The sequence below is a fragment of the Hypomesus nipponensis genome, chromosome 8, assembly GCF_054491055.1.
Source record: "Hypomesus nipponensis isolate SF chromosome 8, ASM5449105v1, whole genome shotgun sequence".
In the NCBI taxonomy this organism is placed as follows: domain Eukaryota; kingdom Metazoa; phylum Chordata; class Actinopteri; order Osmeriformes; family Osmeridae; genus Hypomesus; species Hypomesus nipponensis.
The window spans coordinates 562341-576520 of record NC_140368.1 but is presented as its reverse complement, the minus strand read 5'-3'; the positions used below and the strand labels follow the sequence as shown (position 1 = coordinate 576520).

At 48.0% G+C, this 14180-nt stretch overlaps 1 protein-coding gene across 1 annotated transcript; it reads left to right on the top strand.

The window, feature by feature from the left end:
• The first annotated feature begins 1695 nt into the window (after positions 1–1695).
• Positions 1696–6196, top strand: amer2 (APC membrane recruitment protein 2). The gene has a single exon (XM_084703885.1). The coding sequence runs from the start codon at positions 1854–1856 to the stop codon at positions 3786–3788; it is 1935 nt and encodes a 644-aa protein (XP_084560011.1). The 5' UTR covers positions 1696–1853; the 3' UTR covers positions 3789–6196.
• The last annotated feature ends 7984 nt before the right edge of the window (positions 6197–14180 follow it).

Below are 14180 nucleotides of genomic sequence, written 5' to 3'. Positions count from 1 at the left end.
CTAAATGTCCCATTTAGTGTAAAGCTGCTCTCTTGGGAAGCATGGGGGGAGTGGAAGAGAACTAGAGAGAAAGGGGGAAGTGAGAGAGATGCTTAATAGAAGCCCTGTCCACAGAGGGAAGGCATTCTGTGTGTGTGTGTGTGGGGGGGGGGGTGGAGTATGTGTGTGTGAGTGTGTGTGTGAGAGTTAGAGGTTGGTGTTGGTCAGTACCCAGTCCCAGATACAGAAGACCTCTCTCATCTGTGAGTAGGGCAGGTGAATAGGGCAGGTGAGGTCAGAGCTCAGAGAGCATCAGGAGGTTCTCTCCACACTGGGGGGGGGGGGGGCTTGTGGTTAGGGTGTGTGTGTGTGTGTGGGGGGGGTGTTGGTAGCCCTGGGCATGTGAAAGCAGACATTGTTTAATAGCAATGAGGTGGAAAAAGATTGGTCAGAAGAGGAGAGGAGGAGGGTTGGGGAGAGGAGGAGGAGTGGGGAGGGGTGGGGAGAGGAGGAGGGGTGGGGAGAGGAGGAGGAGGAGTGGGGAGAGGAGGAGGGGTGGGGAGAGGAGGAGGAGGAGTGGGGAGAGGAGGAGGGGTGGGGAGAGGAGGAGGAGGAGTGGGGAGAGGAGGAGGAGGGGTGGGGAGAGGAGGGGAGAGGAGAAAAGAAGTTTAAAGTAGATATAGGAGGGTGGGGGTGCGTGTGTAAGTGGGTCAGGGTGCTAAGAAAGAGGGGGTGCAGAGACAGAACAGCTTGAGCATTGAGACAGTAGGAGAGTAGACCAACTCAGTCGATAACTCAGCCGATCTCAGTAGATAACTCAGTATGAACACGAGGAAAGTAGACGTCCTTAGCAGACTAGCTAAGAAAGGTGGCAGTTTGTGGTCATGTCCCAGATCTCCAGATGGGAGTCGACTGGAGGACATATGGCAGACGAGCTGGGAACTACGCTCTACTGTCATGTGGGTTGGTGTGTGTGTTGAACATGTTAACACTAAAATATTTAGCTAAATCTATATCCTGCTTTATCCCCTGCATCAGCAGATCTAACCCCCCTGCCTTTGGACATGGATGTAACACACTACTAAGTATTTTCATTAGAGAGATTTGCCAGGCTTAGTTTTGTTTACTTGAAACTTTTAGATGTGTGCATGCTCACACCAACACACTCTCTACTAAAGAGGGCTGTATCCATCCACCTCCTCATGAATCTGTAAAGTCAGGCTGCTGCTGAGGCCTTAACAACAACACACTGAATCTCCTTTGAACACACTGTGAGCTCTTTCTCTCACACACTCCCACACAGACAGAGAGGAGCACAAACAGGCTCTCTCTCTCTCTCTCTCTCTCTCTCTCTCTCTCTCTCTATCTCTCTGTCTGTCTGTCTGTCTGTCTGTCTGTCTGTCTGTCTCTCTCTCTCTCTCTCTCTCTCTCTGTCTCTTGGGACCAGTGCTGAGGGGGAGGCAAAGGAGGGGGATGGAGGAGGGGGAAGGTGGGGAGGAGGGAAAGGTAGAGAGGAGGGAGAGGGGGTGGAGAGGAGGGAGAGGCGGTGGAGGAGGAGGGGGTGGAGGAGGGGGTGGAGAGGAGGGGGAGGGGCGGGGCATGGGTTCCCTGCCAACACTGACGAAAGCTGCTTAGCCCTCCCAGTTGCCATGGATACTGTCAGGAGCAGCAGCAGGCGTGTGTGTGTGTCTGTGTGAAAGAGAGAGAAGTGAGAGAGAAAGAGGGAGGGAGGGAACACCGACAGACGAGCTTCAGTCTGAACCCGAGCAGGAGAGAGAGAGCAGCCAACCGCAGCAGGAGAGAGAGAGAGATAAAGAGAGAGAGAGAGAGAGGGAGGACCGAGAGAGAGAGAGGGAGGACAGAGAGAGAGAGGGATGGAGGTGCAGTCGGAGTGTGTTGAGCTGCCGGTCCCCTCGCCTGCCGAGCCCCAGCCCTCTGGGAAGATCAACAAAGCAGCCTTCAAGCTGTTCGGGAAGAGACGCTCCGGGTCGGGAATGTCCGGCTTCTTTTCCTTCAGGAACAAAGGGGCGAACGGGAACTCAGTGAACGGGAATACTGCGGCGGACCTCGTTAGAAGCAAAACGCACGACGGGCTAACGAGCGAGAGAGGGGAGGAGCCGGGGAGCCAGGAGGCTGGGCCGGTGAGGTCACTCAGCAAATCGCTGAGCTTCTTCTCTCTGCTCCGACGAGGAAGTGGGCGGGCCAATGACAGCGGAGGATTTGGTAGGAAGGGGAGGGGCTTGAAGGGCTTTTTCAGCAGCATCCGATGGAGGAGGAAGGACCGGGCGCTGGAAGGAGGGGTGGAGGTGGCGGAGGGGAGGGAGGCAAGGGAGGGTGACATCATCGTTCCGGAGGAGGTGAAGGATGTCACCCTCACCCTCGAACCTCTGCCACACCCACCCCAGGAGGATCATGGGAGCTCGGAGGCGGAGCAAAACTCCCCCGAGACAGAAACTGCTGCCAGTGTCACTGTGACGCCCACGCACCAAGTCTCCATGGCAGTGGCCACGTCAGACTCCACCTACACTCCTGAACCCTCCCCCCTCAGGGCCCCCCTTCACCCCAAACCCCCCTCGCCCCCCCTGGACCCCCCCTCGGAGCCGTCGGTGGACCGGCTGTGCTCACTGCTCTTCACAGACGTCACTTCCCTCAAGAGCTTCGATTCGCTGACGGGATGCGGTGACATCATAGCGGACGCAGAGGAGGAGGGGGGTGGCAATGGAGGCAGCGCAAGTAGCAGCAGCAGTGGAGGGGGGAGTGGAGGAGGAGCAGGGGGAGGAGCAGGGGGAGGAGCAGGGGTAGGGAGAGGAGGACGAGGAGGAGGAGGGGGGAAAGCTGGGGTTACATCCATGGTCCGTGGCTCTCCGGTCAAAGCCCCCCTCTCTCACCACCCAAGCCTCGCTGCCAGCCCCGGCCTTGGCCCGGCCTCCCTCCCCGCCCGGGCACGGCCCCCTGCCCAGCAGCCGTCCAGCAGCAGTGTGGTGGCCTACATGGGCGCTGGGGAGGAGATGGCTAGCCCAGACGGGGTGGACGACGCAGACATGCAGGGGCTCTGGCACATGCTGCCCTCCACCGGAGACAACTCCCCCGCACTGCCCCGGCCACACCCCACCCCCAGCTCCACCCACCCCCCTCGCCCCACCACCTCCAACCCCCCAAACCTGCACCCCGCGCCCTCCCGGAGCGCGGAGCGCAGGCCCCCCCAGGTGAAGGCTCTGGGCCTCAGCAGGATCCCTGTGGTGGGGGCCAAGCCCTCCCTCCCTCACGCCCGTCTCCCTGGCTCGCCCAATGAGAAGGAGCCCCTCAGCGACGAGGGCTACTGGGACACGCCCACGGCAACGCCCTCAGCCACGCCCGACGATGGAGGGTTGCTAAGGAATCAAAGGATCGCCCTGACGCGTGACAGCTGCTCTGGCGACCAACTCTACGACCTCTACAACGACCCAGAAGAGGAAGCGGAGAGGTCGGGGGAGGAAGAGGATCTGACCAGTACTCCTTCTCCATCGGGTGGTGATCCCCTCTCACAGACATCCCCTCCTTCATCCTCCTCCTCTTCCTCATTCCGCTCTATGAAAGGCAGCGTCAGCCTCCCAAGGGAATCCAAGATCCCAGTCAGCCTCAAGCAGACCACACCCCCACACTCCACCAGCCAATCAGCTCTCTCCTCCGTCCTCGAGGCCAGTCCCCCTCCACCAAAGACCCAGGCTCCACCCCTTGCACGCACCAGGATACCGGTTTCTAAGGTACCTGTCCGTCGCTCCGGAAATCAGCCTGGAAACGCCACTAGAGGAACTGCACACAGGAAGTAACTATTCCTGACTTCCTGTTAATGACTGGACCAAGGTGTTGTGGACAAAGAGCTTGTTTAAGATATAACCAATAACTCTTCTAATTCAAATTATAAATTATTTTTAATTCTAAAAGCTCTTCTTCTTGGGTCTTGACTAAAATGTTTTCCCGACTAGTTTAGTCATGAAGAAACTCCACAAGGTTCAGGGTGCAGAGGAGGAGGATCTTACGGAAGTCTTCTCTTGACAATCAGCTAGAGACTGTGACTTCAGACATGGACTGTGACTTCAGACATGGACTGTGACTTCAGACAAATCACCCAGAAATGTCCCTGGAAGAGGCCCAGGCGACCACAACAGACAAATACACAATGGAAGGTTTACACCCAGGTTTAGATGATGTTTAGACTAAGGTTTAGACCAAGGTTTAGATGATGTTTAGACTAAGGTTTAGACCAAGGTTTAGATGATGTTTAGACTAAGGTGTAGACTAAGGTGTGGTCTTCTTGGGTCAGGTTTAGACGATGTTAAGACTAAGGTGTAGACACCTCCACACAGACTTTCTCTCTACGCAGGAAACGATCTGAGCACCTTTTTTTGATTCTCAAAAATCATTGAATTTCACATGAAGCCACTTAACCCACAAGGGCCTAATCTAATTAAAAAGGGTTTGAGTTTGTCATCCCATTTAATCTGTAACAAATTACCTCCTAATAATCCTCGTCTGATGGAGTCTGTCTAATCTGGACACCTGCTTGAACAACAAACCTCCAACTAAGCAAAAACACTACTTATCAAACCAGCACCACAATGCTTCTCTGGGATTAACATCACAACATCCAAGGAATGGAAATGTATTTACCCTATTTACACACCTGCAAGACTGAGAGAAGATGGAAGCATCCATTACCGGACATATGTGCACACGCACACACACACACTCACACACACATTGTAGCTGCATGTACTGCACGCCACATGACACAAAGATCAGGGAAAACACACACACCTTCAATTTGGGGACTTTTCGTAGCAACACTGAATGATTCCTGTTTTATATTGAATAACCTTCTTCCACACTGCAGTTTTTCATACTTGTTTTTATAGGATGATTCTTACTGAATGACACCTCACTGACTGTGAATACACCATGTTTTTGTTCCTCTTCCTGTTTATTAGTTTCTCTTCCTGTTTGATAGTTCCTCTTCCTGTTTATTAGTTTCTCTTCCTGTTTGATAGTTCCTCTTCCTGTTTGATAGTTCCTCTTCCTGTTTGTTAGTTTCCCTTCCTGTTTGATAGTTCCTCCCTGTTGGTTAGTTCCTCCCTGTTGGTTAGTTCCTCTTCCTGTTTGATAGTTCCTCTTCCTGTTGATAGTTTCTCTTCCTGTTTGTTAGTTCCTCTTCCTGTTTGATAGTTCCTCTTCCTGTTTGTTAGTTCCTCCCTGTTGGTTAGTTCCTCTTCCTGTTTGATAGTTTCCCTTCCTGTTTGTTAGTTCCTCTTCCTGTTGATAGTTTCTCTTCCTCTTCTTTCTCTTCCTCTAGTTCCTCTTCCTGGCGGTTAGTTTCCCTTCCTGTTTGTTAGTTTCTCCAGTCAACACTGTCTGAGTGTGTCTGTTTGGGGGGGGGGGGGGGGTGAGGATGGCCCAGGTCAGTCCCTCATGGCACTGTGGTATGTGTAGTGTACCTGGTCTGGTATTTCTGATCTAAGTGGGTGGTGATTTTAACTGGCCACGGTAGACACGTGTTCTGATCCTGGATGTGTTGTTAGATGACTACTGGCTGAATAGGATTGTCCGTGGTCACACAAGGATGTTCAAGTCTGACTCTAGTAACAGCACAGAAGAGCTAGTTAGTGTTGGACTACCCTGTAGAAGCCCCAACGGAACAAGAGTATACTTACATCTAATTCAAATGTGTTAAATAAGAGCTTAATACGTTTTCATTATCTTTGTTTTTCTATTGGAAGTGTACTTAAAATATACGTATTTTGTATTTTCACACACGTACTGACAACTTTACTATATGTAAGTATGTTTGTACTCATACTTTAAAAGTATAATTTTAGTATACTGTTCTTTCGTATGGGATTCCAGATCTGGATTGGTAAACGAAACGGTGACAAAGGACGTTTGTTTATTTCTCCAGTTGTCCATTGATCCTGGGGTTGATAATGAGGCTTGATGGGGTTGAGGTTCAGGTTGTGAACGAGGGAGCAATGTATTTGCTTTTGTGTTTGCTTTCACTTCCCCACTCCTGCTACAGGAGCTGGTCCACTCCTGCTACAGGAGCTGGTCCACTCCTGCTACAGGAGCTGAGCTCTCTTGTTTTTCCTTGTCTTGGCAGTTTTCTATTTCTCTGTTTTGATGGTGTGATCTTTGTTGCTTTTTCCTGTTTTCATATTTCATGAATTAAACGCTGTCTATGCGCTGACGGAAAGGGTTGTGCCTGTTTGTGTCACGCACACACACACACACACACACATTGCATTTGAGGGCAGACTTGTGGTAACGTGATGCAGCTTTGTGGCTTAGTTGCCCCTGCCAACGCCCCCCACGCTGACACACAAAAACACAGTGCTCTCATTCTGCCCTCCTCCCCCCTCTCTCAGGGTCACGTCCCCAAGGAGGGAGGCAAGGGGAGAGAGTGGGAGGGATGGAGGGAGGCAAGGGGAGAGAGTGGGAGGGATGGAGGGAGGCAAGGGGAGAGAGTGGGAGGGATGGAGGGAGGCAAGGGTGGATGCGTCTGTTAATCAACTGTGGCAGGGTTTTGATGTTTGTGATATAGTGGTCATCTCAAGAGTCCTTGTCTGAGATGTGGTTGCTTGTTTTCCCAGAGCAAAGGAAATGAGGTCTGAGTGTGTTGGTCATCATGATAGCACTGGTGGAGGGAGTCTGCTGGCCACAAGGAGAGACTGATGCTGCTCCCTCTGTCAGCCGGACCCCAGTCTGTTGAAGCCAGGGAGTCCCTCGCATGTTAGAGAAAGCATGTTTGATCGTGTGTGATTGTGTGTGTGTGTGTGTGTGAGGGAGGGGGATTTGGTGCAGTGCGAATCCCCTTTGTAATGGTGCAGCAAATCCCCCCCCCGCTCTTTTCCCTCCCTCCCTCCCTCCCTCCCTCCCTCCCTCCCTCCCTCCCTCCCTCCCTCCCTCCCTCCCTCCCTCCCTCCCTCCCTCCCTCCCTCCCTCCCTCCCTCCCTCCCTCCGTCCTCTCTCTCCCCTCCCTCCCTCCCTCCCTCCCTCCCTCCCTCCCTCCCTCCCTCCCTCCCTCCCTCCCTCCCTCCCTCCCTCCCTCCCTCCCTCCCTCTCCCTCCCTCCCCCTCCCTCCCTCCCTCCCTCCCTCCCTCCCTCCCTCCCTCCCTCCCTCTCCCTCCCTCTCCCTCCCTCCCTCCCTCCCTCCCTCCCTCCCTCCCTCCCTCCCTCCCTCCCTCCCTCCCTCCCAGCAGTGTGTGGTTTATGTAAAAGTCTTATGTAAGAGCAGGACGCAGTCATGACCAGATCTCAGCTGCTGCTGGTGACACAGAGAAGGCCGAGTCTGGCTGCATCTCTGGGGTTCTGTGTGTCTGGCTCTCTGTGTCTGGTTCTGTGTGTCTGGTTCTGTATGTCTGTGGTTCTGTATGTCTGGTTCTGTGTGTCTGGTTCTGTATGTCTGTGGTTCTGTATGTCTGGTTCTGTGTGTCTGGTTCTGTGTGTCTGGTTCTCTGATGAGTTCCTCTCTCTTCACTTAATCTTCAAGAGAACCTGGTTTAGAAAGTCGTACTTGAGTTCGTCTCAGTGTGTGTGTGTGCATGACTTTGTGTATATGCATTTAGGATGGTGTATATATTTATAACTATTTATGTGTAAAATGTGTGTGTACTGTGAGATTGTGAGTATGTGTGTGATGGTGTGTGTATATTAATGTATTAGTGTCTTTAACTGTACATGTGTAAATGTGTGATTTTGCATGTGTGTATCCGTGAGAACCCCATGCTTAAGCAGAAGCTGTACCCCACATTTCACACGCCTCTCAGCAGACGTTCCCATGGCAACCCCACTAGGTCACCCAATGAGAGGAGGGGGCTGGGCAGGATGGGGGGGTGGTGGGGGGCGTGACGATGACACAGTGAGTGAGAGACCTGATTGGAGTCAGACTGCTGCAGTGAAACACACGCACCCACACTCACTCACACTTGTAAACACACACACTTATACTAACAGTAAACACATACAAACATACACAGCCACACAGTCACTGATTTACTCACTTATAGTTAGTGTACACACATTTAGATGCAAAGTTCCTGAATATTAGAATTGATCAAGCATGAAGGCTGAGAGGGGGTGTTTACCTCTAACTGTCATCATCCTCTCCTGCTGTGCACAGTCCCTGTCCTGTCAGGGCCCCTCTGGATAGTTGGAGGAAGAGGAGGCATTCTGTGTATGAGGATGACATAAGAATCTCTTAACATGCTGGTGGTTTGTTCCATGAAACCATGTAAATAATGAATCCTTGTAAGAAGCCTAGCATGAATCTGTTACGTGAAGTTTCTACGTATAGCTCCAGGCAGTGACAGACTCCCAGCATCAACCTTCTCAGCACTGTTAGGTCAACACCGCCCCCTGCTGGTACCACCTGCAGGTAACACCTCCACCTACAGGCTCTATGGATTTATATAACACAATGTTATGGCGGCGGCCTATGTATTGTACAAACACTATAGTATGTCGGCATTTGTATATTCCTAGTGCAGTGCCCATATCCGTGATGCAGCCGGTAATTAAAATGTCGGTTAGTTGATTAAATGTTAGCTTAATTGGAGTTTGTGCACGTTCGAATGACGCTGCCAGAGTTTCTGTATCAGTAGACACATTAATTCACTAAAATGACACAATTCAATTATCTATTGTGAAAATGCAGTGTCACTAGATTGTGTCTTGCTGTTAATTAGCTAGCCAGCATTCCATCCATAAAGAAAGCTAATTCGTCATGTCGGCAGTCTGCTTTGTTCATACGAAAACGTGTTCAGAGTGGCTATGCCCATGTGTTTTTCAATTTAAATGTTGTCCAGCAAATACGTGTTTTAGCTAGACATCAAATCACTGCAGTCTATGTAAACCGTAGTGAGTTGTTTGTGTTGCCTACAGCAACCTAATTACTCACTTGTTTTGCTAATTTGATTCCGGGAGTGTAGAGTAGGATATGGTGTCGTTTTTTTGCTTGAGCTATCTTTCTGAAGCTACACAGTCCGGTTGTCTTCAATGAGTTTGACACAGAAAGCTGGACCATTTTTGCGAATTTAGTTATCGCCAATGTGAACCTTTCATCTGGGCAGTAGTCTACTGTAAGTTATGAACCTTTAATCTGAGCAGCGGGCTACACGGCGTTTCAACATCATAGTGTCGCGTGGGAATGTTTGGATTACCGCTTTGCGCGGGAAATGATGGAAGCGCCCATGTGACAAATACACACAGTTGAGTCAGATCAACAATGAAATGATCTGCTCTGTAGTCAATCTACGGTGACTATAAATTATAGTCACCGTAGATTGACTATAGTTATACTATAACTAGTTATAGTAGTTATAGTAGTTATACTATAACTAGTCACTGACTAATTATGGTCACCGTAGATGTAGGCCTACACCGAAGACAGCTGATTTATATTATCCCATCTGAATGCAATCGAACCATCTTACTTCTCCAAGAAGGGTCCCTCTCATCCAGGTGTAGCTGGAGCCGGTCATACATGCAGATCAGTCATACATGCAGACCGGTCATACATGCAGATCAGTCATACATGCAGATCAGTCATACATGCAGACCGGTCATACATGCTTACATGCAGATCAGTCATACATGCTTACATGCAGACCGGTCATACATGCAGATCAGTCATACATGCAGATCAGTCATACATGCTTACATGCAGACCGGTCATACATGCTTACATGCAGACCGGTCATACATGCTTACATGCAGACCGGTCATACATGCTTACATGCACACCGGTCATACGTGCTTACATGCAGACCGGTCATACGTGCTTACATGCAGACTGGTCATACGTGCTTACATGCAGATCAGTCATACATGCTTACATGCAGACCGGTCATACGTGCTTACATGCAGACCGGTCATACGTGCTTACATGCAGACCGGTCATACATGCTTACATGCAGACCGGTCATACGTGCTTACATGCAGATATCTGCCTGGGGTCATAGCATAGGCGGTATCCCCGGGCGGACAGGGGGGACACGACCCTCCCATCCGGGGAAAAATATGATTTGTCCCCCCCATAAATCATTGTAAACATAAGGAAATTGAAATATTAATAATATACATTTAACATATTACAATGTAGGCTGTGTTACAGCAGTAAATATGTGTCATCCTCAGGAATTGCTCTTGAGAAAATGTAATATAATTGTCCCCCCCAAAATTGATAGCAGATTTTCACCACTGGGTCTGAAGAGAGAGGTCCGGTCTGATTCAACCAGTTGGACCTTTCTCAGAGAAGTGAGATGGTTTGATTGCATTCAGGCTTGATAACCTTACCTATCCTTGGTATCCCTAAGCCTACAATCTGATTTTTTTCTGATCAATTTTTTTTATCTGAATTTCACCATTCGAATTTGAGCAGCTTGAATTAATTTTTTTATTTTTTTCTGAAGCTTGAATTTTTTGTATTGAATTTTTTGGATCAGATTTTTTTTATACATTGAAATAAATTCATATTTTCTTTGATAATTTTACGTGATCATGTGATCATGATCCGAGCAAAGTGTTGTTTTAAGTCGTTCAAGTGGACACATATCCTCTTCGCGTGTGCAGCCAGCGAGGTATGTCTGTTGTTACTTGTATGTTATTATGTATGTTTGTTGCTTGTATTCATGGTACAGCTTATGTATGTAAATTAATGTGATGACACATGCTGATTCTAGGCTATATATTGTGTTGTATTTGTACAGTTCGACGGTGTGTTTAATTCACGGAAAGGCACATGTCTACAGATGATCCAGTAAACCCACTTTTCTCAAGTATCATGGTAGGGACCACTCAAGGGCCTGGGATTATAGGCTATAGCATTTAATGGTTTAATAACCATTGTATCTCAACAGGGAGAATACAGCATGTGTTTGATAAAGCATCATGGAGGGTGTGGAAAACAAAATATTCTGACATTATCACTTGAAAAAAAAAAAAGTTGTAACTAAGTTTCTGACTGAAGTTATATTTGCAAAGCAAACATGAATGTTAAGGCTCTTTTACGTAATTCCACAGCATCGTTATTGATGGTATGCTGCCATTTAGTGGTCGACAAAGGTATTGAGAGATACTGACTTCTTTGTTGGCGAGAGTGCAATCCAACTTTGTGAGGTGCATTACCGCCCCCTGCTGTTCAGGAGTGTGAGACCTGTGGCCTGTACTAAAGCATAATGAAGACATAAGGTATTCAGTAATTTAAGGCTTTTATTCAAAGCAACATGTAGGGGGAATTTGAACCTATGACCTTTTGATATTAAGTCAAATGGGTAATCACTGAGTGTAACCATCCCATTTAATGTCCTCAGTGCCTGTGAATACATACGTGTTCCTGCTGTAACACAGACTGTTACTCCACTACAGTTTTCTGCACAGCTGACTTATATGAGGGCACAGGAAGGAAACACAGGATTTTGCTCTGGTGTTTCCACAGTCAGCCATTAGGGGGGAGCGGTGTCCACCCTTCCTGTTACAACATTAAGATATTTGCATGTCATTTGTTAATTGTGTCAAAGACATGCTAAACCAATAACAACATGTTATCCAGAAAGCTTGGGTTGGTTAAGAGACCAGGGCTGCTAGCAGAAGCACATTATTATGAATGAGTGGAAGGCATCGTTTGGGGCTGGTGTTGCATGTATGCAGAAATATTTGTTTTAAACTGCTTTTAATCAAATAACCATCACATTGAGTTAAGAGAAAGTCCTTGACTGATTCAGCATGGTCCTCATTGTTTTAACAGAGCAGTGGTCATGCATGCATGATACATTTAGTTTGATCCAGTTAAGTAAATGCAGTTGTGATTGATTACCTTCCTCGAGGAGCTTTAAGGGACTTTGACAATAGACAACCGCTCCACAAACTGTCAACATAAGTAGAGGATGAACTGCCTGTAAACAACATCCCCAGATCAAGTCTATGACAGGGACAGGTGTCCAGATGAGGATTTCTAACTCTCCAGTAGCCGTGGTGAGACTCTACAAAGAAGTTTGGTAGGAAATGTTAGGATTTATTATAAAATAATCTGATTTATAAAATGATGTATAATTTAACATAAACTAAATTGTTGTATTAAAGCAATGACACATCAGATTTGAAATAGGCTGTTTGTTTGTTTTACCATTATAACAGCAGGAAAATAATATACTTTTTTTTTTTACCAACTCTTGTTTCTGCATTATCCTTTTAACTGATATAACTGCATAATCATTATAACTATTTCTAATTATATATAATTCTATGGAACTTTTGCAAATTGTATATCTGGTCCTACTGTCTACTTTTTGGTATTTTCCCTATTTTTCCAGTATTTTTACTTTTCATAACATTTTTATTTTTTATAATCCTACTGTGTGGCTGTTTCTTTGGCTGTTACTGTGGCTGTTACTGTGGCTGTTACTGTGGCTGTTATATGACTTTGTCTTTGTCTTGCTCCTGTTCGGAAGCATAAATAATCATTTTCATCTTTGGATGAAATATATCGTTTAGAGAGGATAGCAGCATATATACACATTGTAAAGTAAATGAGGACACCACAGTAACAACCTATTTTCATCCTGATATATAAATATATATATTTGAATTAAACACAAAAAGAAGCAAAGCCAACATTGGCGTAATGAGGAAGTTTGTGTCTTTGTGCATCATCATCTGTTAGGGTCCAAACACTCACACACACTCTCACACACACAGACACACACACGCACAGACACACACACAGACACACACACACACACCCCGTCTACATGTGAGCGTGTCCTGTATGAGGTGTATCATGTTCATGTCTCACAGGTCTATTAAGTGAATTTAGGGAAAGAAATTGTGATCCATTTGTCCCATGTAGTTACAGTTGAAGCCGTTATGAAAAGAGAAGAGTTTCCAAGGGTTCGGGTTAGCTCCAAAAAGACAAGAATTAAAAAAAGAAAAGGATTTTTGCAACAGATGAAAAAGTCACAAATGGAGAGATAAATATATATATTTGTATTGTATTACTAATGTGATCAGTGGACAGTTTTCACTGCTGTTGTACATAAATAATAATTTAATAAATTATTTTAAAACCACATATACCAGATTAGAACAAGTGAAGTATAGAAGGTCTATAGCAAGTCTGTAGGTATGTAGGAGGGCTGTAGGTCTATAGCAGGTCTATAGGAGTTCTAGGAGGGTTGTGGAAGTGCTTCAGTTAACATCATCAGATCTTCCAGCTTGGCGATGGCCTTGAAAAAACCTTTCTCTCACTACCCGCCCACATTACCCAATGGCTATAATTATTTTGCATTACGTGGCTCTCTTTTCCCTCTCTCTCCCTCTTTCTCTCTCTCCATCTCTGTTTCTCTCCTACCTCTCTGTTTCTCACCCTCAGGTTCAGTACAGTGATGATCCAGGGCCCAGAGACAGCCAGAGGCATGGTGCTTGGTGTTCACAGCACACTGGGCATCACAGTCTCCCAACAGGTCAGGGGGGTTACTCACTGCCAAGGCCCCTGGGCTCCATGGTGAGAGGACTGAGGCCCAACACCCACCTGCCCACCTCAGACCTCTCCTCTCCTGGCAGCCGGCACGCTCATCCTCCCTGGGCATGGAGCTGGTCACTCAGGGAGGAGGGGCAGAGCAGTCCGCTCTGCTCCACTGGCCTCCAGACTGATGCTGTCATCCCCTGCCCTCACCCACCACCAGGGGGAGAGGGAGTAAGACAGAGAGGAGAAGGGAGAGGAAGACAGACACACAGAGAGAGAGGGAGAGAGGGAAACAGAGGCCCTAGGAAAGGATGCTGAGTCTTAATGTGGTCACATCTCACGAGGCAGAGGGAGCGTGATGCTGTCATGCTGTCCCAGGACCTTCCTCCCCCCTCCCTCCCCCCCCCTCCCTCCCTCTCCCCCCTCACTTCATCCCCCCTCTCTCTTCCCAACATGAGGTGGCTGCAGCCCTTACAGTATGCAGCCAAGACTCAAAGCCTAAAAATCAACATATGTAGTCATCATGTGCTCTGTCTCTCTGTCTACCTCCCTCCGTCTCCCTCCCTCCCCATGTCTCTCTCTGTACCTAAGAGACAAGTGAACCTTGTCAGACTGCCGTCTAGCGATGGTAAACTGCTCCTCTGTGGAGGAACCATCATGTCGTTTACGATTAGCGTTCACAGCGGGCCCCAAACGCTTTCAGCGCTTGTCT

What these genes read in the sequence shown, in the direction of transcription:
- amer2 (XM_084703885.1), top strand. Translation starts at nt 1,854, where the DNA reads ATGGAGGTGCAGTCGGAGTGTGTTGAGCTGCCGGTCCCCTCGCCTGCC.